General features: G+C 36.2%; 2 protein-coding genes, 3 long non-coding RNA genes and 1 other non-coding gene across 7 annotated transcripts; 2 read left to right on the forward strand and 4 right to left on the reverse strand.

Moving 5' to 3' along the window:
• Positions 1-9: 9 nt before the first annotated feature.
• On the reverse strand, positions 10-5,223 carry LOC114876624. Its single transcript, XR_003789428.2, has 11 exons — positions 5,133-5,223; positions 4,883-5,064; positions 4,402-4,814; positions 3,689-3,995; positions 2,888-3,609; positions 2,241-2,815; positions 1,807-2,149; positions 1,435-1,549; positions 949-1,362; positions 789-866; positions 10-218 (listed from the first exon to the last, which is right to left on the reverse strand). It is a non-coding gene; the product is annotated as an uncharacterized LOC114876624 (long non-coding RNA).
• On the forward strand, positions 3,427-9,139 carry LOC114876622 (homeobox protein 2-like). Its single transcript, XM_029188348.2, has 4 exons — positions 3,427-3,502; positions 6,512-6,718; positions 8,476-8,812; positions 8,892-9,139. Exons 1-4 carry the CDS (start codon positions 3,482-3,484, stop codon positions 9,053-9,055), a joined length of 729 nt encoding a protein of 242 aa, XP_029044181.1. The 5' UTR covers positions 3,427-3,481; the 3' UTR covers positions 9,056-9,139.
• Positions 6,643-7,422, reverse strand: LOC114876625. 2 transcript variants are annotated; one of them, XR_003789429.2, is made up of 3 exons: positions 7,071-7,422; positions 6,840-6,981; positions 6,643-6,727 (listed from the first exon to the last, which is right to left on the reverse strand). It is a non-coding gene; the product is annotated as an uncharacterized LOC114876625 (long non-coding RNA). The 2 variants fall into 2 exon arrangements; XR_006830190.1 differs by having other exon boundaries at positions 6,661-6,749.
• A 7,096-nt stretch (positions 9,140-16,235) lies between the features above and the next one.
• Positions 16,236-18,719, forward strand: LOC114876626 (pro-resilin-like). Its single transcript, XM_029188350.2, has 4 exons — positions 16,236-16,421; positions 17,234-17,587; positions 17,737-18,082; positions 18,245-18,719. Exons 1-4 carry the CDS (start codon positions 16,236-16,238, stop codon positions 18,310-18,312), a joined length of 954 nt encoding a protein of 317 aa, XP_029044183.1. The 3' UTR covers positions 18,313-18,719.
• Positions 18,720-18,983: 264 nt separating this feature from the next.
• LOC114876710 lies at positions 18,984-19,174 on the reverse strand. The gene has a single exon (XR_003789446.1). It is a non-coding gene; the product is annotated as a U2 spliceosomal RNA (small nuclear RNA).
• Positions 19,175-19,757: 583 nt separating this feature from the next.
• On the reverse strand, positions 19,758-20,705 carry LOC123988577. Its single transcript, XR_006830185.1, has 3 exons — positions 20,432-20,705; positions 20,000-20,219; positions 19,758-19,851 (listed from the first exon to the last, which is right to left on the reverse strand). It is a non-coding gene; the product is annotated as an uncharacterized LOC123988577 (long non-coding RNA).
• Between the last annotated feature and the right edge of the window lie 4,307 nt (positions 20,706-25,012).

Here is a 25,012-nt window from a genome sequence, read left to right on the forward strand (position 1 = left end):
GTTGAGGGAGTGATTTTCACTCGCATTAACAGCATAATAGAAGAAACAATCGGCCTTACACCCAATCGGTCAATAAGATGCTAATATATTCAGTTCAATTGCTGTTACTCTATCGACTAGGAAACAATTATGGTGTCGAGTTTAAATTGCATGTACTTCAACCAAACACATGCTTTCATTGCATTAATAAACGTATAGCAATTATTTCTTCAATCAGCCTAAAAAAAAATCTAACTATAATTCAGAAATATAATAATATTTATTGTTATTATTATAGTTCATTAAAATGAAAAATAATGCCAAGCTTAAAATGCTATCATCATGGTGCTATTTAAAATGAAAGACAAAGATATTCTTGCATAACACTATATGTCAATGCACAACAATGTAAGTTATTAGGTGTACAAATTAATTCGGTGCCTTTTTTTTTTTAATTAATGGCTTATTTTCAAGGGGTTATATCATATTCTCGCGCCATTTTTGAAATTCACAAAAGCGCGGAAAAATATTCGAATTTAAAATAGTAACTAGGAAAGTATAATAATAAAAGTACCGAATTAATTTGTATACCTAATACTACAAATTAGAAGATTAATCACAGGTTACGGCGGACTTGATATTGACATTATATTGTTTCTTTTCGCACTGGCTGTCCTTCATTATTCGCGCAGCCTGCTTTCGTAACATCCATTATTGACAATTCCTCGAAGAAAAGAGGCAGAGCAATCTCGCGCGTAAACTTCCTGAATATTATGAAAGAATTCATGCATTAAATATTATTTACATACTACTCTGCTTGCTTGTGAAATCCATCTCTTCTACAATTAATATCAAAATTAATATTTCTCTCCTCTGAAGATTTCTTTCTGAAAATTTCATCAATACGATTCGATCTCCCTTTACGTAACAATGATCTGAAAGTAGAACAGTGATTTTTAAAATAATTACCCCTGCTTATTTCTAAAATCCATCAGTTCAAACGTTAAACCATTCAATCTGTATTTGAATGAAGTTTCTTTTCTAGCATCAGTTCCCAGAGATCCAATTCAGTTTAATCATCCACAATAATGATCCAAAATGATGTTTCATTAATCTCACGTTAAAAACCATATCCTTGATTCACCTTCGATACTGATGGCTGATCGAAGAGTCTGCCAAAGATGATGAAATAATGAAGTTTTTTGTTAGACGCCAGATCTTCCCTGGCTCGATTCATTATTCCCATCAAATTTCACAATAAATCTAAGTACATCAAAGCAGACAAGTACAAAATCATCCGAAGGATGCTTGCGCAATAAGAATTGGGACGAATTTAGAGCATCCTTTGAACACGTAACGACCTTGTCTATCATGCTAGCACGCCTGCGAGTAGAGAAGAGATTATAAAGAGAGGTTGTTGCGAAGATCCTTTCAATTATCACGAAGAAACTGTACCGAGATCTAGAAGCATTGTTTGATTTTCTCTTCTTTACATTTTATGCTGATTTCAATTTTCTTCTTCACTTAGTAGGTCGACCTTCTTCCAATCCAACGTCGAGCAATGCTTCATCTGGAATATATTGAAAAAGCAATTTAGTATTTAATTATAGGGTGCGTGAGGACACCCTATTGTAACCCCTTGGGGGAAATAAATTAAGATCAAGATTATTATGAGAGATGTTGAGAAAAATACAAAATGATCTACTTAGAACCATAAATCGGTGTCTCGTTTGTTCTTGTATTTTTAAACTGAACGTTAAGATAAGTTGGCCCGTTGCGAAATGAATTTTTGGCCGAACAATAGGGAGCAAACTACCGAAAACCTACGGCATCATTGTTAAACGTCCAACGGTGGAGCCATGTGCTTATCGTAACGCAATGGTTTCCGTTCACGTAACGGTGAACAATCAGGGAAAGGTTACGAAAGGAATCGAAAGTGAGAATTCGCACACTAAATAAACAATAAAGCCCCTCTTGATTAGGTTTTCATTTTAACTAATTGATCAAAGAGATTAGATCGACCGTTCTGATTGTGGCCATTGTCCTAAACCAGATCAGCAATTATTCATCTCGTTGCACCTCCTAACTAGGTACAAGTCCTAGGACACCAAGAACGGTTCTCAGTCATCTTAATGGTTGATCGTTTAATTGATCAGAGCTTCCCAGTTTCCTGCAATATTGAGGGAAACTTATCAATTTTATTGTAATTCATTAAATCTTTGTTAAATTGATGAAGAGATAATACGAGCATCTAAACTTACTATTATGTTAAAATTATATATCTTCTGAATGAAACTGAACAACTCTCTGAGATGGCACCGATTGCGAAACAAGATTATCCGTAATAATATAACAACGGTGGTTAAGAAGAATGACCAAGTCGAAAAGCAATTTTAACGCCGTTCAAATGTACTTTCTAAATCGGTCCCGCGTGCCAATCTCGTCGGATTCAGCATTCATTTGCGTTACACATTGTGCTCAGCTCGTGCCGTTTCTTGTCACGCGTCGTTGCTCGTTACATGCCAACAAACTCGTGTTGAGATTGAAGATCCTTGATGCGTTGCGGTCTGACGCCGACGAAACGAATGGATCTTTCATTCCTATTATGCAACTACGATTGTGTTTTAGGATGTAGTACACCCTTCAGCGGATGGATACAAATTTCAATGAATTGCCATCAATTAAACAGACGTACATCATACCAGGTGTCTAAATCAGCATAAATTTTGTTTCCAAATTCTTTAAAAGATCCCAAGGAAGTACATCTGCTATAATCTCTCAGTCATTAAGATCATAATCATATCTTTGTCTCTGATCATCACACAATCAAGAGTGCCTAGGGAATTCAAACAGATTAAATCAAGTTCGCTTCAACCTAGACCTGACTTGAACTTATCCTAATACGTACTGTATTCCATTCCATACTGCACAATGCCTTCAATTTACCAAACATGGGTTAGTTGTACAATTAAATTTCCAGCTTGTCCAGGAGCAGCCCAAGAGGTCAGGTGAGACGGAGGTAACCTAAAGTATGATTGCAAAATCTTCCAATGAATCAAGAGATGGACAATGGTCCTGGGTGTTAATTAAGCCCCTTATTGGCTAATTAAAAGGCTCGAGTAGCAAGAGTCTTCAGTCAGATTCGCCGGCAGGCTGTCCCACGCGATGAGGTAATCAGCTTTCTCCGCTCTAGAAGACGCTCGGCGTTCCTCTCATACACGCGCCGCCCCAAAATCGCACATGCCTCGGGCAGAACAATGGGAAATAAAGCGCGGGCTTTCCACACGTCTCGCGTACCTATGTGAACTAGAGTATAAGGGGTAACCCCCCCAGTTTTATACATGGATCCACACGGATCCACTCCTCCAGCTGGATCCGTGGCCGACAGGAAATGAATCTTTGTAGGCGTTACACGGGCTCTCTATATAAGCCAGCTAGGCAGCAAAACGTCACCATAATTCAACTTTACACACGGTGCTCCGGTTTCTGAGTCTTCTTGAGTATGGATAGAGTGGTGCGACAGGTAATCAGGAGTCTGATAAGTGTTCGTTGGCGCTATTATCCTTCACCATGATTCCTGACACGTGATTCGGTTCATTTGTTTATCTGTGAGCAGTGATTTCGGGTGACCTGTTGAAGGAAGAGTATTGTTAAAGGCAGAGGTATCTTTTGGTTGCCATCATAGTTTGGAGCATGGTCGAATATTTACCCAGATTATTTTCTTTTGAAGAACCTCTAATTGTATCTTTAAGGATAGAGAAGATGATGGAGCGTTTCAAATTCAGTTTGAAGTATCAACACTTACCGCCATTAATAAGAATTGACGAGATCAATCAATAATGTTTCTGGGTCGTTATTCAAACCTCAGATTGGTACATTGCATGTGAAACTAATATTAGCTGATACATGAGATTGCACTTATAAATTGTAAATTATAAAATGCTTCTTGTTTGCTCAAATCTAAAATTCCTTAGCACTAATGATTTCTTTCACATCATTGTCCATGATCTTAACATCTGAAAATGAAAAAGATTCTATTATTCATTGCGGTTATTATTATTTTTATTTATTAGCTGTACAAATTAATTCGGTGCCTTTTCATTTTTTAATTAATGGATTATTTTCAAGAAGTTATAGCAACTACAATTATTGAATTTATTCTCGCGCCATTTTTCAAATTCACTAAAGCGTGGGAAAATATTCGAATTTAAAATAGTAACTAGGAAAATTAATTTGTCTCGCACCATTTTTCAAATTCACTAAAGCGCGGGAAAACATTCAAATTTAAAATAGTAACTAAGAAAGTGTAATATTAAAGGTACCGAATTAATCTAATTTAACAAATTGTAAAGAAGAAATAAATTTGTTAGTTGTCCATTTACAACCGCTTCAGAAGCTGTAAAATAGAAGAAAATTATTAACGTTTCTCCTGGAATGGTAGATTAACTGCACAATCACTATCCTTCAATAGACGAAGTGCACACGTTTCAACTTCCAGGCGCAGTTAGATATTGCACAGCTCATTTTGTAGGTACACAGTAGGTTGTTGCATTTCATTATGTAAGTACACTTGGTCCTGTGTAATCATCTCCGTTAATGCGGCCCAGGCACGTATGCTTTACACGGGAATATAAATAATAACATAAACATTTCGCAAGCTGCTACGTGAAACTATTCTAACGTCGCGTTAAATGACATCATGCACGCTTCGGAGTAAATTGTTACATAAAATCTTGACGATATCTTCAGGGCATCTCTTCGTTTTTATGGTGTCTTCTTTTTTTAAATCTCTCATTTCAATTTTTCCAAATATTAACAGAGTAATATTAAAAATTCTGAAATGTTAATATAATTTTTAATATATTGTTTTACGTGCTCCATAAATCTGGATTAGTTTTCTTACAATTAGTATTAAAAACTTCACTCCTGGTCTGAATAAATTACGAGCAATCAACTCTCATAATTAGAGACTAGAATCTCTCATGCTATAAGATAAACAATAGCACCCTTCCTTGCATATGTTATTGTCAATCTTGATTTCTTAATTTCAAATGTGCTTTTACTTCATCTCTAAATCTCCACTTTCTACAACGAAACTCTATATTATTCTCTGCTATATAACATAATTCAGATCATCCGCAGCTGATTCTCACCGTTTACGTTGTACAAATCTTGCAACAGTTTTAAACGAAATCCTTCCAAGAGGAAATTGCTTAACGATTACTTGAATCATCGGATTCCTTGAAAATGGAAAGACTCTTCTGTTCTGAAAAACAAGAAGAAACAAGTTAAAATATGATTGAAGAAACCTGACTGATCAACCAGAAAGGAATTTAATTCATTTCTCTCGTACAGAGGAATTTTCAATTTTGCTTTCAAGTAATTGTGAAAATCACCTGACTGTGCCATTGGGTCATACCCGTGCATCAGTAGAAGTGGACGTAGAATCGCTTTTGTTAAAATAATAAAATTCAAAGATAATTCTTGAAAATGGATCTTAATTAACATCAAGATATCTAGAGCAGAGTGTAATATATCAGGTGTACAAATTAATTCGGTGCCTTTTCGTTTTTTAATTAATGGCTTATTTTCAAGAATTATTACAATTATTGAACCTATCGCGCCATTTTTCAAATTCTCAAAAGCGCGGGAAAATATTCGAATTTAAAATAGTAACTAGGAATTAATTTGTATACCTAATATATTGTACTACAATTAACGCTTCATTTAAACTAGAATAACCACAGTATATTATTAGAAAAATTAAATCCTATGATTTATTTATGAATGAAAGTTTCGTGCTCGATTCCACATTAGACAATTGTAGAAAAAGTGAACGTGATTTCTGTCACCGGTGTCTGAACATTAAACGAAGATATATATATATACATTTGCCCGTCAAAAGGTGGCTAACGAGTTTCCTTAACGAGGACTGGGTTACCGTCAGCCGGAACCGTCTAATCCTTTCTTTCCTTTTTCCCCTCCTGATTTTAAACGTGGACGATGACGCAACACTCGACGCTTTCTCACGACAGAAATCAGGAGGAAAACACCGGCTCTAATTTCTCGCCTACGCAACGAGAGCTGCTTGATCATCTCGCGCTTCCACTCGCATGCTTGGGAATCCATCTGATCTTAAATTACCGTTTCATTCTGATACCATTACACTCATCAGCAAGGGAACATCAGCTGGCTTCAAAGATCCTCTTCCTTTAAATTCTTGTAAATCTCAGTGAGATTATTGAACTGCAACAAAATGATTTTCTTCAACTTGGAATTTCATGTACCAATAATAGAAAGTCTTGGATGATTAATTGTTTGATCACAAGATACAGGAAGATCCTTATAACACTGATTCATTTACATAACATTTTAGTTTATTAATTTATTAATTTTAATAAATAATTAATTAATATTATTTTATAAATTTCAAAATCCTAATGTAAATCCTCCACAAAAGACTTTCTATATTTCATATTTAATTACTTTTAACATATTACCTTGAAAAGTACAAAGAAATTTTAATTTACAGTTAGTGCTCGCTGTAATGGTGACCATAGGAATCGTGCAATGTGATCCCCCATTGAACACTCAGTATGGTGTCCCAGGAAATTATGCTGGCAGCAATAACAACAACAATAACAACAACAATGACAACAATAATCATGGTTCAACTGGTACAAATGACTTTGGTAATCATCATTATGACAACGGAGGTGACAACGATTACGTCGACCAGGTAAACGATCTGAAATGAATCGATGGTATTTCTAAAAGGAATTGAAATCATTTATCAAAAGCCCTCCATGAGGTTCTGAAGCTGTATATACAAACTGTGTTAAGTATAATTTATTTATTACCTGCCGTTCGAGGTTGCTTCTTTTGTGTGTTTAACGATCACGATTGCTTAAACTTAATTGCCGTTTGAGTGCCACGAACAATTCACTGTCGCAATAGAAACTGAATTACGGATGCGTTCTCTCCTAACGACGCTTCATAACTCTGGAAAATTTGTTTTGGAAACGAGCTTCAAATGAGCAGAGAAATCTTAATATTAAGATTGAATTCTTAAAATTAATTTAACAACATACGTTTCCTATGAATATTGATTAATTCAATTGATCTTTGGACAGCTGCTTCAAGATCATGCCCATTGATTCATTCTTCTCGCATTTCCGTCGTGATCTTTCATAGCAGAGGCAAGGGTTGAGGCAAACGAATAGATCTGGGTTAACGCCGATTGTACAAGTAACATTGAACTTTGTCGAGCGAGGCATGGCCGATCTAGAACTTCCTTACTTCACATTCCTGTTAATTCGATACCATCTCTTCTTTTTCCTTCTACATCTCCCAATGGCTTTTAGACTGACGAGTCTAAAATATTTTGAAAGTAAAGTACCTCGGCTGTTCTCTAGAAGATTTATTATATAACCGAAGGTGTTGAAGATGCAAGTCTGTCGAACACCTGAAAGGAAAAACGAAGAGGATCGTTTAAAATAGTCCACGAATTAACTGGGCGTTTTATACAGCTATTAAGTAAATTTATGTACTTCATAACTACCCTAAGTCGGTTGCGACAGGTAACAATAACCACTCCTTCGATGCTGCAATCACGATGAAATTACATTAACGTGCTCGCTTACAATGTTGCAAAGTTGATGGTGAAATGAATTCATCTGGGAATATTTATTTACAAATGAATTCATTTAACCAAGGAGAACACCTTGGTCCCATCGTTCTGGTTATAAATGATTCTGAAAGTATATTTGTAAATAAATATTCCCAGATTAAGATAATCTCACCTACAATGTTGCAAAGCTAGACTGAATCTTCACTTTCTTCTTTTTTAAATAACTTCATCTGGGAATATTTATTTACAAATATACTTCCAGAATCATTTATAAGTAGAACAATGAGACCAAGGTGTTATTATTCAGCCTGATATACAATTAACAAAGCAGGGGTTTAGACATGGTCTCAACCTCTAACCTGTCCGTGACACGGATCTGAGATCCAGAAACCGCGTGGGCACCGGAATCCCAGATCCATCATCGAAATGTAACACATTCATCGCGTCGGTCTGTGTTGTAAACGCGGTTAATTACGCAACAATATTAATAGGGTGAACCAGCGACCGCAGGCATCATCCACGGCGAATCGTTATTGCCGATTAGCTAATCGTTCTGAGAGAATCTAAACGGTCTGGTTATGTGCATTCGCCTGCGGCTCGACTGACCTAGCGCGAGCTAGATTAAATCACAGCCTCCATCTGCTCCACTTCTTTGTGGAAGAAAGTTCAATCGCATAACGCCATCTCTTCATTTCTTCTTCTTATAAGCTCTGCCAGGAGAGCATCTGGATGTTTAACATTATTCCTTAAGTAATTATGACTCCATTTCAGACTCTCCTGCATCCTTCTTCTGAACCTAAAATAACAACTATTGTTTTAAAATGTAATTACAGAGTTATTAATATGGTACTTACAAATTCTTTCAGCCAATGTCCTATGAATTTGGTTACGCAGTGAAGGACCAGGCAACAGGTAATGATTTTGGCAGACGTGAGACCAGTGATGGTGAAACTGTGCGTGGAGAATACAGAGTCCAACTGCCTGATGGTAGGATGCAAATAGTGACTTACACTGCTGACTGGAGGACGGGTTTCCATGCAGATGTGAGATACGAAGGCACAGCGACTTATCCTGATCAGTACAACACACAGAACAATGGTTACAACAACAATAATGCTTACAATAATAACAATCAGGCTGGTGATCAGAATTTTGGCTACCAGGGTAATAATAATAATAATGCCCCTGCTGCGTACAACGGAGGTAATTGAAGGGAATTTAATCATTCTAATCTTACTTAGGTGTAATAAATAATTAACTATTGTATGGTATATTGTTTCAGGAAATAATGGAGGATACAACTACCAGCCACCCAGTGGTAACTTCAACAGTGGTAACAATTACCAATACCAGTTCGGTTCTAATTCCCTGGACAACAATTACAACAATCGTAACAACTATAACACGCGAGTTCCATCGACGACATACGGACCAGCTTTTAAGTGACATTAGTACAATTCTAATCAGCGTAGAATAAGAAATCTCCTATAAGATTAACTATTTTGTAATAAAACAATTCTTTAATTTTTATCTGTGCCTTGTGATTTTTTTCCACAATATAATCCTAACTATTGGTAACAAAGATTGATAGAAGGTTCGTTTCTGCTTGAATTCGAAATAATAGATGGGATCAATGCAGGAAACAGAAATGCCTCCGCGTGTATCCCAGAGGTTCGTTCATTACATAAATAACAGTACTTTATCGTGACAAGCTGTATAATTATGAATTTTCCCATAGCTGGTGAAATCGATCATTAATGGAGCGGGTATCAGGTTGATGCATCGAGTGGGAAGGATGAATCTAGGCGCGAAAAATTCTATGTACTTGGCGAAGAAAAATAATAAATTTCAAACGTGTCGCAGCTTGTGATGGAGGCTTAGTTTTCAAGTATCTTGTGTTACGTTATGACACCAGGAAGCCCAGTTTCCAGCTAGAGAGGACACTTTCTCTGATATTGTAACATCTTAATTACGTTCCAGATGAAGCTTTAGCAGGCATCAAAATTGTCAAGTGTACTTGACAGATCACCATCTCGTTTGTGTATTCAAGAATTTCCTGAAAAACAGAATTATAATTGGACCCTGTTTGAAATATTTCAAATTGTTTATGAGACTTTAAATATTACACAATTAAATATATTGTATAATTGCTATACTGTTTCAATTACCTTACTTTGGAAAAGGAGGAGAGAAAGTGTTAACTGTACAAATTAATTCAGTGCCTTTTCTTTTTTTAATTAATGGCTTATTTTCAAGAAGTTATAGTAATTACAATTATTGAATTTATTGTGCCATTTTTCAAATTCAATAAATTGCGGAAAAATATTCGAATTTAAAATAGTAATTAGGAAAGTGTAATATTAAAAGTACCGAATTAATTAGTACACCTAATATTATTCATGAATGCTTCTATTCTAATTAGGTAAAAGTAATGGCAGTTTCTGTGCTGTTTGTCAGATTCATTTTAAGGGTGATCAATTAATCATTTTATATAACGTGAAATCTCTTCTGTCCACATAACGAAGGCCTCCTTTTTAATCACCATCACTACTAATGGTTAAGATTGAAATTTTAGAAAAGAAGAAATATGTAATACAGAGACACCTTAACCAATTAAGCTAACTTCCTCCTTTGTAGATAATCTATACACCTTTTTATTCAATTTCTTCTTCTAATTTCAATGGTTGAACAGCTACCTTGTGTCATAGAATATACCATGGTGAACGGATGAACAAGTAGGAAGGACAGATACCATTCCTTTAGTCCCTTCTGTCAACAGGGAATGCCTAAACGAAAGCAAAGGTGAAGGTGAATGGATCGGTGATGAAAAAGTCTCTTTGTTGAAACGCGTACCCGGTCGTACCTTACGAAAACAACCTGACGTAATCAATATATGATGCGTCTGCTTAGTGGTCTAAGATTACCCGACATGAAAGATGAGTTGCCGGTTTAATCGATGCTACAACAGTTTTGAAAGTGCTTTCTGCGAGCCCTGCGATGCCGCTCCATTTATAGATAATTTCCTTGACTTCGTTTAAACTGATGGAGAACGGTCAGTCGAGAAGGATCCGCGAGACGTGTTACGTAGATCCCTGATTCCAGGATGAACGTGGTAGATTGATGAGAGAATTGGATCCTGTAGGACTGCAGGATCTGTAAGAGACACAGTGGGTTACTTAAATTTCAATTTATAATTAGAATTTCATAGAGTACAGTGAAGTGTCTTACTTCTTAATAGAGCATTAGCTGATTGAAAATTTAAGATTATGAAGAAATGATTAAAATAACCATTGGGACTTCATGGTTTGATTCAACATTCATTTAGTTAACTTATCTTGGACTATAAAGTCTTATCTTTCACTGATTAACTTAATGACCTAATAATATTGATATTACATGCATTACAATAATGCTTCTAAGATCATCTCCTTCATATATTATTTTTAAATTGCAATCAACTAAGAGCGTGTTCCTTAATGTATCGATAGCTTAGTTTAGAATTCAAACGTGCTTCATTGCGAGGGTGAGCACCGATGGGATAAAGTTGCGAAAAAGGTTTCGTAGAAGGATGGCGTAATCGGTAATGCGTTCGACTGAACGTACATACGTGCATCTTGCACGGTGGTTCGACACGAAAGACGTTAGTCGTTGCGGAGGAACGCGGATAATGACGAGAATAAGTTGGTAATGCTCTGAATTTGTGGTGAAAAATCATCATGAAGCATCCATCATCTCAGAGAATCTCGAATTCTTCAGTATCATGCATTCTTCTCTTCAGAATCTTTCAAGAAAATATTTTGTTGAATCTTTAAATTAATTTCATCACTCACTTCTTATTAAAGAAGAAATATTCTTCCTTCTGAATAGAACAATAATGATCTATTTCAATCTATAACTCCTTTTTTTATTTTTAACTTTCTTATTGAAGACAGTCAACTTTTTAGAATCTTTAAATTAATTCGGTGCCTTTTCTTTTTTTAATTAATGGCTTATTTTCAAAGAGTCATAGTAATTACAATTATTGAATTTATCACGCCATTTTTCAAATTCACAAAAACGAGGGTAATTAGGAAAGTGTAATATTAAAAGTACCGAATTAATTAGTACACCTAATATTACCCATGAACAGTGAACTTACTTCTTATTAAAGAAGAAATATTCTTTCCTCTGAATAGAACAATAATGATCTATTTCAATCTATGACTGCTTTTTTATTTTTAACTTCCTTATTGAAACTGCCAAGCCTCACTGATCTAAACAGCTATTTTGCAAGATGATCATAGTGGTAAATAATATTTTATTGCATCAACTAAGTTTTCAATCTTCATCCAATAATTTTATTCTGAACCACTTGGAATTCCTAAAACTGTCCAATGTATTAGCATACAAGGCTTCCATACTCTTCATCCATCATTTGTATTGAAATCTTTCAAAATCATACCACAAATCCAGGTCAACCTTCAGAATTCTGACAACCCTAACTCCTGTTCCAAAAAATTACATCAGGGAGCAGAGCTGTCGATCAAAGGATCATCTCGAGGTATCCAGCAGGAGAGAAGAAGAAGAAACGTCGAGCACGTAGGTACGTGTGTGGAAGACAGCGCAGGTCTTCCGCATCGCAACGATTACGTAATCGCCGTTTATCCCGATTACGGTGTACACAGCGCATCAAAAACGTTCACTCATGATTCTATAGCCAGGAGAGAATCTGCCTGGGCGTTCTACAACGTGCCATCACCTCCGATACAACTTCAACCTGTACATATAGTGTCAGTTGTAATTAGCGTTAATTATGTCGGGATTAATTAAGCGTCCCAACCTAGTATCGGATCCTCTCGAAAATAACGCAACGGAGAGGATTACAAAATCGGATTAAGAAACGAATTAGCGATTGTAAATACGCCATGGGCAAACAATTATAATAAATTGACCGGCTTCATCGTTGCCTCTTTTGCATAACTCGTTAATTACCAATCGATCGCATATTTTGTTTCAGTATTCGTTGTCTTCAGAAGAAATTCCACTGATTTTTAGGAGGTACAGTTCAATCCTCTTAGCTGAAGAAAAAGGTTTACATTTTTTCTTCAGTTCTTCAGAAAATTTCAATTCCAGAAGTGGAAGGATTCGAAGAATCTGATGTATCTCTGATTAAAATTTTGATGAAATAACGGTCAGCCTGCCGGGAAAGGAAAGATTAATGATTTACAAGGGGTTGCAGGGAAAGTGATTCCCAAGATGCGGCGGCGATGATGCGGCGTGTTGTAAGAATCGCCTACGTTTGGCGATTTAAGTAACTTCTGGTAATTCTACTTCTAGTACGTTTTACGAAACGAATATAATGGTAGAGTTGGACGACGATCGTGTCATTTTGCTCGTACGATTACTTGCCATACACCTTGATTTTGTAAGTTCGTTCAATGATGATCTGTAAAGAAGAAATAGAAAATAATCAGAAAAGTTTTCCCTTTGTTAGAAAAGTTGCTTGTAAATTGTTCAAAGATAAATTTAAGAATGATACACTTGTTCTATCTTTAATAAAATCCTTTATCTTCATTTTTGTAAGTTCTTTCAACGATGATCTGTAAAGAAGAAATAAAAAATAATTGGAAAATCCTATTGAAAACTTTCCCTTTGTTAGAAAAGTTGCTTGTAAATTTTTCAAAGATAAAGTTAAGAATGATACACTTGTTCTATCTTCAATGAAATCCTTCATCTTCATAATTCATGATCCAAGGAGCATATTAAAACTCAAAGACAGCATCAAACGATGGGAGAAATATTTGAATAAAACCATAAAGAAGTTGACTAAAGATGAATTAATGCTTTTAGACTAGCTAACAGGCGAACAGTACCATGTACATCAGTCAACTTTCTGAATAGAAACACTCCAGATACCTCTTCGAGCCAGTTCCACCTGGTTGGCAATTAATCTTGGCACCTTGAAGAAAAAGAAAAATACGACTCATTTTCGTAACTAGACGCAGCAGAAAGCTAGTTAATAAACTCTTTATTAAATGAACTGTTACCTCAGTGAAAATAGAACAGTATTTCTTCCTCCTTTTTTTTTTTTAATAACCACTATTATAATAATTGTTACCATCAGTAGTCATATAATACTCGTTTGCTTAACCTGGCAATTATTTCTATCAATTAACACATCCATTATACCTGAATCATTTCTTTTATGGATCATTTCACGTATCATGGGGGGATACCTTTCCATCTGTAACATCATTATACTCTTTCTCCTTAACTCATGGCATTTTACAACGTGTCATGTCTTTTTTTTTTTCATTGATACCTTCTGACGAAGAATACCTATGTGGTTATCTCTTCCTTACCCGTACAGCCATGAATTATAATAATTGTAATTGTAATAATTTTTCAGTAATTATCTTTCACCCGAGGCACGTAATTTCACCAGCTAGCGTGTTCGTGAACGCTTCCACCTTTGGGTCAGGGTATTAACTTGAAATATAATGATCGGTGACAAATTTAGTTTCTCTTCTTCTGCAACTACACGGCTTAATGATTATATACTTTTGTACAATTGATTGAAACGGCAAAATAGTTGCTTCTTCAATTAGCAAGTAACAATTTTAGCTAACAACCTTCTCGATAACAGAAGAAACATTCGAACGCGATTGCTTCAATATTTTGTATAATTTCGTAAAATTCATTTATGTACTCTAATGGGACTTGGCTCGTTTATTAAAATAAAATAAAATAAATTATTAATACTAATTTTATGGACTTGGACTAATTAAGTATGAGTACTATTTTATTTTATTTTATTTTAATTTATTTTAATAGACGGGCCAAGTCCGTAAAATTAGTATTAATAGCACTAATACAAATTAAATACCGAACCTCTGAAACAACAGAATAAGTTGCTATCTGTTACATTGGAACAAGCTAAAGTTCACTGGGAGATCGATCGCAGATATTACCACCGATTGCAAATTCTCTGCTGGATTAATGGCGTTACAGATTACGGGATCGCATTTGAGGTAGATCGTACAAGATCGAACATACCGTGTACACGAGTAAAATAGTCAGCGATGTCTTTAATTGAATCATTAAACTGAAGCAACGCGAGAGAAACGCCTTGCTCAAGAAGAAGAGACGCAATTAAGAAAGCATCCGATCGTTTGTATGCTACATTAAGTAACTTCTGAAGTCGTAGAAGCACGGGGATATACTAATCCATTGGATAAAAGAATTTTCAATAACGATGGACTAACGTGCGACAGAAGAATTCATTACGTGTCGTGAGAGTGCAATTACATTTGCCATTCTGTTGGAAAATCCGCTTAACTGGTCGTTGACAATTTTCTGGACGAATAATTCTATGGTGGCTTCTTTGAAAGAGTATTTTTTATCTTGTCGACGGTTTGAAACGTTGTATTAAATGAATTAAAAATAATTAAATATAGTATGATATAATTATATACTTATACTACTTATTTTAACACATTGAGTGCCACAGTTAAAGAATAGGAATAGTTAATTTTCAAATTTCATATATTCCATTTGATATTTTATATTATTTAAAATAATGTTCTTCTATTTTTTTTTAATTATTCAGACATGTGTAATTTGCGGTGCTGGTCCACCGGTGGCCCCCATGGCATTCAACGTGTTAAAAATAATTCTCATCTCCATAAGCCTTTGATACCATGACCTCAGAAAGTAGCAAGAGTTTCTATTGCTAAATATTAAAACAGGGTCACACTCCATTTAGGTGAAAGTACAGGGTAGCTTGTTAAGCGGTGAACGTTTATGGGATGAACCTTGGTGCTTCCAGGGATCCTCCATACGATTTCTGAAATCAGAGAGAGAAAGAGAAAAAAGAAGAACACCGGTTATTGTATTGAGTCATTTCTAGCTCTGATTGTAATTACCTTCAATGCCTAGGACTTTGTTTTAAGTATGCATAAATGCATAGGTTGGATGTTTTATGTACGCACTAAAATGCGTCTTCCTGCTCGTTCGATCGCTGACGAGCCCATGTATTTCTTCATTTACCTTTCATTCGTACTACAAGTTAGTAATTCGTTCAGCACGTTCAGGCAGCAGTTGAGATTGAAATTCAATGGGTTGATATCTTAATGTTGATGCTGATTCAATAGTAATAATCTATTGTTCTTTAATACATGATAATTCATAAAGCATCTCTTCTTTATATTTCTTCAGCCAAGCTTCTGTCTTGAAAATTCATCTTAGGAACCTGAAATTTCATGCAAAGAAGAAATCACATTCATTTGAGAAGTGTGAAGAAATGCTGGGAAGCAGAAAGAAGAAAGGGGTAAATTAAGGGGGTTGGGTTAATATTTAATGATTTAAGGATTAGGAAAGTTAGAAATCTTTAGAAGAAGATCTTTATAAAATGTAGCAAAATCCAAACGAAATTGAAGAGATACTTGAAGCTGTGCAGAAGGATCAATAGATCCTTCAAAGAAGGTCCTCCAGCCATCTCCTGTTCCTTTGTGGCTCTCTCTTTTCTTGGGACAACCCAATCTATCGAGCCAGTCACGTGCGTGGATCCAATTAAAATTTAAAGCTATTTCAGTCATCATCAACGGGATATCTCTTCCCATGATGCATCACCGAGAGTGAAGGGAAGATGCGCTCCTCTCCACCTCCCACACCCACAGACGGTCATTCTAATACGTACCGGTTAATACATGGATATGCAGCGCTAAGGATAAACTGTAACAAAGGGTCCGCATGGTATATAAACTCGTCCGTGGATCATCTTCTCAGTTCGCTTCGCGTCTTCGCTCATAACAGCAATATGAATTACCATCAGGTAGGCTATCCTCCGGAGTATGCTTACCAATAGACGTTCCACTAACGCGAGCAATAGCGATAGTGGTTGCGTTATGGTCTGCAACAGATTCCATCCTCTTTTTGAGGGAAATTGAAACATTTTGATATCTACCTTCCTTTTCTTCTTTTTGCCTGAATATTCTTTGATTTTGAACATTTCTTCTTCTTGTACTTAAAGATAATAATTGATAGTGTTTAATTCAGGTCCTTTATAAAGCAGTGATTCTTCAGTTACCTGAAATCATTTGTAAAATTTGGTGAATATTGGAAAATTGATAGAAGGAAGAATAAAATGAAGTTTGAAGTTAGAATCTTGGAAAATTAGTGTAACTAATTTAGGACACGTTAGGACTCAGTAATCATCCCTGATTACAGTGAAACGTTAATTTTGCTATTTGTAAATCATTGGCAGAAGGTATTTGAAGCTTTCTATTAAATTCAACATTAGCATTTCCCACGACCCTTTTTTTGCTGACGATATTAATGACGTTAGATGAAGAAATCGGGCAATCGGTTCATCTTCTTACAAAAAATACTTGAAGATTTGTTAATATCATTTCACAGATAGAATCAATTAATAGCTATTCTCTGATATTCTAATTTAAATCTAGATAGATTAATACGAAAAATGATTTAACAGCTATTAAACGCAATATTTAACATAAATTACGAAGACAATAAGTTTTTCCAGATCCATTTAAACAGTTTATCTGATACATCTTGAATTTCCTTTGATAAATGTTCCAGCTATTGATACATCGATAATTATTCTGTTAAACAATGATGTTTCAGTTAATGAAAGCGCTACTGGTGCTATCGTGTCTCGCTAGCAATGCACTTGCTGGATTGCTGCCGGGTGGCAGCGCCGGTGGAAGTGGTTACCAGTACAACAGACCAGGTGGAGGTGGTTTCGGTGGCCCTGGAGGATTGCCCGGAGACTTGAGCGGTGGAAGAGGCGGTGATTTTGGAGGAAGTTTGAGAGGAAGGCCTAACGCGTTGTACGGTGCACCGGGAGCTGGGGGTGACGGTGGATTCGGTGGACGTCCCTCCACTGCTTATGGAGCTCCTGGACAATTTGGAGGTGGCGGTGGTGGTGGTGGATACCAAGGTGGTTCAGGCGGTGGTTACGGTGGCGACAATGGAAGAGTAAGTGTGATGACTCTTCAGCTCCTAAAAATATAGCATTCTTTGTAATTCAAATAGAACATAAAAGATGTGTGTTTGAGTTTTCATTAGGGATTTAAACTACATTGATTTGATATTAATTAATTGACTGAAAAACTTCAATGTTTCAGCCTCAACCCTATAGTTTCCAATATGAAGTATACGATCCCCCAAGTGGCAATGATTATTCTCAACGGGAGAGCAGTGATGGCAATGTGGTTCAAGGAGAATACAGAGTGCTGTTACCTGATTCGAGGACACAAATTGTAAAATACATGGCTGATGATGCGAATGGATACACCGCTGATGTTCAGTATGAAGGACAGGCCCAATTTTCTCGAGGAGGAGCCGGAGGTGGTGGGTACCCAGGTGGAGCTGGTGGGTACCCAGGTGGGGCTGGTGGGTACCCAGGTGGGGCTGGTGGGGCTGGTGGGTACCAAGGAGGCGCAGGAGGCGCAGGAGGCTATCAAGGTGGTGGTAAGCATAACATTAATATTGTACAACAATATACAGTGACAATAATTTAAAATAAATAAAGATTAATTTAGCATACCAAAAATCTGTTATCAATAATAAAAACTAAAAATCTATTTTTTATACCAGTCTTTGTGAATAACTAATGATACATATATTTTACAGCAGGTAGAGGCGTCTATGGAGCTCCTGCTGATGCAGGAAGCAATCAATATTTACCGCCCCGTAAATAATCGGCTACATCACGCATCGTCATCAAAACCTGACATATCTCCCTGATGTTGGGCGACAACCGTCACGGACCTCCCTCGTTTATACAGCTCTTTTTTTTTTTTTTACTTTTTTACCACTCAAATAACACTTACACCATTCAGTCACATGCACATTTATGTATAATCACTCACTGGTATTTAACGATATATATATACTGATTAAGATAATTTAATGATTTTCTACGTGTATTTATAAATATGCGTAACTATTATATGTATACGTTAATTTTGTACATGGTAACTTTTTGTTTTATTATCAAACACGTACGCTTTTACTTTCCGCTAAGCGATCGTCGAACTTATATATTTGTATACGTATTTATACAAGCTTTATTGTAATACATGAATTAAATACTCTTTCTATTTAATTTCCATATTTTAAATTGTTTTATAAAACCTTACTGCGTTGAACGTCCATTACCGCTGCGCGCGCATCATATTCCCTTCCATATTAACAAGTATCACTTGTTTGAACGCTTCAGTGTTTCCCGCGCTGCGGCACGGAGCGCATCGTACAGAAGTAGGGGGTTAGTCTAAAATTTTAATGATAAATCTCGATAGAAGCTAATTTTATGAAATAAAATTACTTTAAATAGAAAGAAGGAGTAAAGAAGTATTTTTGTTTAAATTGTATTATGTGGGCCGCGTTCTGCGAGCTGCAATGCAGATACGACCCGTGCAGGACTCGGAGCGAGCTCCGGGGACCTGCTGTTTAAAAAAAATAGTTTAATATTCTGACTCCCCTATGGGGAGTATATCAGATATTAAGCTGATAAGAACAGATACTACACTTTGATCTAAGCCGTGGGGGCCGAGAAGCGATGCCTTTGCCTCATTTTTCTGTTATTATAAGGGTTCTGCATGAAGAAATCTCTAGCGAGAATAAGGTACACGAAACGTCCATCTGGCGGACGACCAAATAAAATAGGGGTACGTACCCCCAGCCCCCAACTTTCGGTTCATTGTACATTAGATTCAGTCGATTTTTCATTTAAAATTTTAGCAGAAATAAATATAAGTGTTCTCTGTTATAAATAATAAATTATAAAAACAATAAATAGTATTGATGACTCTACTGTAGCTGTTTTTATTGTCAATCAATATTTTAATGACACTCTGAAAATAAAAGCTGCCTTTAAGAAAAATGTATTTGGGTATTGTTTATTGCGTTTAAATTGAACTTAATAGAGCAAATATCCAATTGAGAATAATTGAAATGTTATTTAATAGAAAAAAAAGGTGAACTGTAAACATATTTGATATGTGGCTCTTTATAAAGAAGTTTGCCGTTTCCTGCTGTAGAGCCCTTATCGTTGTTGAGTCAGATCCTATTTATTGCAAGATTAGTATTTTATCACAGCGCTTTAGGTGGTAGGAATGAAAACAGAAAACTTTACCTATCGTCGATAAGGCAGGATGCGATGTTATCATCCGAAGGTATAGCTTCCTTTCAACTTCCATTAGTTCATCTCCTGACTGTTAGATGGTAGTGTAACTAACCTAATTGAAATTTAAATAAATATTCATATTTTAAACAATTAAAGATACAAATACATACAAAACTTAACTTCCATCACCCCATAACAAGATGACATAAAGAAATGCATTTACCAAATATAAATTACAGTTTATATTAAATTTAGATTACCTTGCATTATTTTAATATTAATTTCAGTTTATATAACACATCTTTCATTTCTCATTTCCTGCCTCTTCTGCCACCCTCTGGGTGTTGCCGAAACGTATATCTTTCTCCAATATTGTTCTTATACATTTCTGTAAGCCATAGGTGGTCCAGTTTCTTCCAACAGGAATTTCAGGGATCAGATAATCGAGGATTGCCAATATCAGGCGTGTACCATAAATACCTAAATGAAAGCAGAAAAAAAGAGAAATTGGTTTTTGCATTCAGAGGTGACAGGAAGATCTGTTCCCGATCCCCAATGGAGAGGTGTACAAAAGGAACGGCGTTGCCGGTACACTGTTTCTACATCCGACGTACCGTGTGAAACTGCAAAGCAAAAGGGACCGATGCAACAAGAGCCTGGGAGTGCCTTTTTAATGTCACGGAAGGAGTTACCTTTAAGTATCGTCGATGTCGAATCACATGATTCGTTAGATTGGGGGAGAGTCCCGATACACTCTAGGATGGCCATTGTTTTATTACAAGAATCCTCGATTTTTATTTGCAACTTTGCCATCGATTGGTATATCATAACGTTGCACTGTGTCCTGCTCTTTAGACGCTGCAATCAGGATAATCCAAAACTATTATTATTACAGTAACTTTCTTTTTCATTAAATTTTTCATGTTATTAATGATATAACTATATACGTATCTGAAATGAATATCGCTATTGAATAATCATGTTACGTTGCCGCTGGTATTATTAATTAGCCTGAGCCTTAATTAATCACGCCAGTAAATCTCGTTGCTAACGACACACGACATTCCTCTTCCGCCGTTTGAAATACAGTGAGAATCCAATAGCGGCCGCTTCGACTCAATTTCGCATAATTAAATGGTTATACGGTCCGTTGGGGTTTTTGTAAGCTCGCCTGGTTAATTGGCTGGAACTGCACAGCTGCTCTCCATCAGGTATATTAATGGAAAAACAAGTAAACCAATTGACTACAGTTACCCCTAGTAAATATTTAGAAATAGGTGACTATACTCCACTTCTGCTTTACACAACGAATATTAAGTAATAATAATTATCCTCAGCAGTCAATGAACGTTCAGGAACTGGTGACTATTCTCCTTAGTACAAAGTGGTGGTGACTATAATCATCCTCAGGGCCCAATGCTCAGCACTGTAATCTCCTTAACCACTTTGAATGCTTAGTAATGAGTAATAATAGTTCTCCTTAGCACCCAATGATTGCTGAGCAATCGTCGACTCCACTTACCCTTGGTATGCTTAACAGGACTAATTATAGACACCCTTAGCATTCAGTAGAAGGTCAAGATTGAACGACTATACTCATCTCTGCTGCCCTTATCAATTGATGATTATACTCATTCACAGTTCTCATCTATTGCTCAATGATAGGTATATCACCCTTAGCATCCAACGAGCAATATCTTAAACAAGTAGATGGAAAAAAAAATTCCAAGTTGAAATTGCACGAACAGAAATCTGTGTCGGTTCTTAGATTCATTAAAGAAGATTAATCCTGACACTTGGATCGACGGGGGTAAAAGTCCGATCCTGTTCTCTAACCTTCCTCTTTGATGACCTTAGCCAGCCGCTCATCATTCCACCGGGACGGTAAGTAGTGTGCTAGAGCGATTTGCATATAAGAGTACCGAAGCGAGCGCGAGGTCGAATCACGTACAGTAAAGCTAACATGTGCTTCGACAGACCGAGGTCTTGCTTTGCCGCCAATACACGATCCGGGTAATACACGTATCTCGTTCGTTCGTGGTGCACTGTAAATTTTATTCCCATCGTACAAAGATCAAATTAGCCTCGGCTACTCTGTACACATACAAGGTATATATATATATACTTACATTCCACGTACTCTCGCGAATCGTTTGTTAGTTAATGTTTCATTGACCTGGACTGCTGCTCCTTCGACAGGCCTTTTCAAACCGTGCTGCTCCTCCAGACATACATCCTTATGTCTTTGAAGATTCTAAAACAAAGATACTGATCAGTTTCATTTCTCCAATTAGGTTTATAATATTACTGATGTTTTGATCATTTCCAATTTCTAAATTTCACGCTATTTCTTTAAATATTAGATATTGAATTTTTAACAAAAATCATCTTCACCCTTTCAAGATTTCTTAACAAAAGTGTCCTTTCAATTTGGAATTCATTTATGCAAGACAGATGTTTACATAGATCCAAAGAAACTCGGCTGAAAATTGGCTTGTTCTTGAGAACAGTATTTACGACGAGCGAAAGAGAAAGCAAAGGAGGGGTTGAAAGGTAAAAACGATACAGGTCACGGTTCACAGCCATCGAAATCCCGTTTCGTAACGATTGTTGTTCGGCATTGTATTCTTTGACGCGAGATCACATGATAACAATTTTAACGCGCGAAAGGCAATCAGATTTCAGCGAGACCATTTCTGCACAGCGAAGATACACACATACACGTATACATTCGACGTGGCATCGTTAGAACACCGTTGTCTTAGCCAATTTGTTCACGAAACAGAAATCTTATAAAGGATCTTAGAATTCGTTGAGTCGCTTCAGTAAATAATGAATATACCTTGTGTCCCGAAAACATTGTTTACCATAAAGATTCTGAATTCTACGTGAAAAAAGAAACCGAAAAGTCTTTTACCATTTTTCAATCAGAGGCTTCGTTCACGAGTTATCAGCGATTAAAAATTGGGGCGCTCCACTTCCGGGGCGCTCTGCATATGGCTGACGCGCCCCGGAAGTGGAGCGCCCCAATTTTTAATCGCTGATAACTCGTGAACGAAGCCTCTGATTGAAAAATGGTAAAAGACTTTTCGTTTTCTTTTTTCACGTAGAATTCAGAATTTTCATGGCTTTCGCTTTTTTAAAATATTATTTACTTCAAACTTTTTTTTTTAAGTCAAATTGTGTACAGAATGGAATGGATAAATGTACATATTCCGTTGCGAGAAAAAGTGTCAAGTTCGTGCGAAATTAGATAGAGTATATTAGATAGCTTTCGATAAGGGAATACAATGCCTTGAATACCAGCTACGTGATACTTGAACGAACCTCGCATAATGGCAGGATGTTTATGCTTCGCGTGAGTCGTAAATTTAAGGGACGCATACACGATAAAGTTGGCTGACGAGTACTTTAACGGGAAAGCATTAAAACAGTGTCTCCCAAACACGTGTATACTCGATCTGATATCCTTATCGTTATCATTGATGACTGCTGACTGGTTGTCATTGAAAGAACACAAATTTTAACAAAATTCTGAAGCTTTAGAATTTTTAAGTTACAAATATCATGATTTACTCATCTGAAATATAAATATTAATGCAGCCATCTTGTATTCCATATTCTGTTGGCTACAATATTGATATATACTACTAGAAAGCAGCAGAAACATAGAAATATTGATATGCACCACTAGCAAACAGTAACACTTGAAAATAAAAATATATGTAATTGCATAGACATAGTATTTTGTGATAATAAAAAATGATTCGCAATTATGGTGGTTGAGAAACACTGCATTAGAATAATACGCAACAGTATTATCTCTGGATATTAGATCTTCTCAAACAAGACCTCATTAAGACTTCTCATTCTGACGTTTGAGCTCATTAAACCCGATTCTTGATATGATTACCGCCATAAATCATTGTTATTCAAATTTACATATGTAAACGTTCAGAATGGAAACGTGGAAACTCCTTATCCGATATAAATCTGTTCATTTTTCCTAAGAAATTTGAAAACAAATCTAATCGCTATTGAAACAACCACCAGATCTATTAGTTTATCATTATCAAACGTAGGTTAATCTTTTTACAGGGTTCAACGTTTAAAGCGTCGCCATAATTTTCTTTTGGAACAACTGGCCCGTGTCTGCCCTTTAAATTGGCCTTTGCTTGACCACATGTTCCTTACCTATGACATTAACACTCATTATCCATCTTTTTATCACTTGCGATTACATGGTTCGCGATTGGACGGCCGATAGTGCCGTAACAGAGACGAATAATAAATTACCGCTTTTCGTAATTTTGTTTCATAGTACCAACATCGTTAAACGTTGTCCAAGTTCCATCGAACGCGTATAATTTTCCTGGGAAAAATGCGCGTAGCAGAAATCATCTTCCTATCCGTCCACGTTCTTCACGGTGAAAGGTGCTTTAAATAGAATAATTTAGAGGCATTCGATGCACTTCTATTCCATATTTTATTTCTTTTCCTTTTGTTTACTTTAACTTCTTTGTAGTATTTACAGAGTAATTACTCTTCTGATGCCAAGGAAATTTCTCAGAGATTAATACAGTTTAAAACTGTGGCATTTATAAACTTTATATGAAAAAGAAAAGAAGTCATCAATTCAATATTCTGATATTTAATTTTAAAAAGTAGATAAGTTTATTTGGCGCCAAATATTCAGCGCGCTCTTTTGAATGACCTAGGTTAGATCTGAGCATGCGCACTTGAACCCGCCATTTTTTTCCATTTCAAATATTCTTACCTAACCTATTCATTTATAAAATAATCCCATCTGGAAGAATAAAGCCATGAAGGGTTAAGACAGTGAATGTATTGTTCTCAAAACGATCAGGTGTTGCAATATACTTATCATCGATGAAATCCCTGTGATCCCACTGAATATTAATAGCAGATAGCCACGAAATTCACCGGATGTATTTGTTCGGCCCTTCTTCGTCCGTTGGCGATGGGAACGATTTGATATTTTTCATTCGACTTCATACGTGGTATATCCGTCACGGTATACCGGTTATAATCTCATTGTTACCCTGTAAATGATGCCATTTCAGTTTCAGTCTTCTGCCCTCGCGTTCGCCATGATAGATCCTTTTAAACGATACGTATCACGCAGCACGAAGGATTACGAAAACCGCGCCATCTAATTTGAAACAAAGATGGCGCGGTTTTCAAACTAATATAAATTTTCATTTTCCAATATTGAAATACTTTAACATTTAATTAGAGAATACTAATATGCG

The sequence above is a fragment of the Osmia bicornis genome, chromosome 16 (genome assembly GCF_907164935.1).
Source record: "Osmia bicornis bicornis chromosome 16, iOsmBic2.1, whole genome shotgun sequence".
NCBI lineage: Eukaryota > Metazoa > Arthropoda > Insecta > Hymenoptera > Megachilidae > Osmia > Osmia bicornis.

Coding starts and splice junctions, on each gene's coding strand:
- LOC114876622 (XM_029188348.2), top strand. CDS start 3,482: ATGGATAGAGTGGTGCGACAG. Junction 6,719..8,475: donor ACAACGATTACGTCGACCAG/GTAAACGATCTG, acceptor AAATTCTTTCAG/CCAATGTCCTATGAATTTGG. Junction 8,813..8,891: donor CCCTGCTGCGTACAACGGAG/GTAATTGAAGGG, acceptor ATATTGTTTCAG/GAAATAATGGAGGATACAAC.
- LOC114876626 (XM_029188350.2), top strand. CDS start 16,236: ATGCGCTCCTCTCCACCTCCCACACCCACAGACGGTCATTCTAATACG. Junction 17,588..17,736: donor ACGGTGGCGACAATGGAAGA/GTAAGTGTGATG, acceptor TCAATGTTTCAG/CCTCAACCCTATAGTTTCCA. Junction 18,083..18,244: donor AGGAGGCTATCAAGGTGGTG/GTAAGCATAACA, acceptor TATATTTTACAG/CAGGTAGAGGCGTCTATGGA.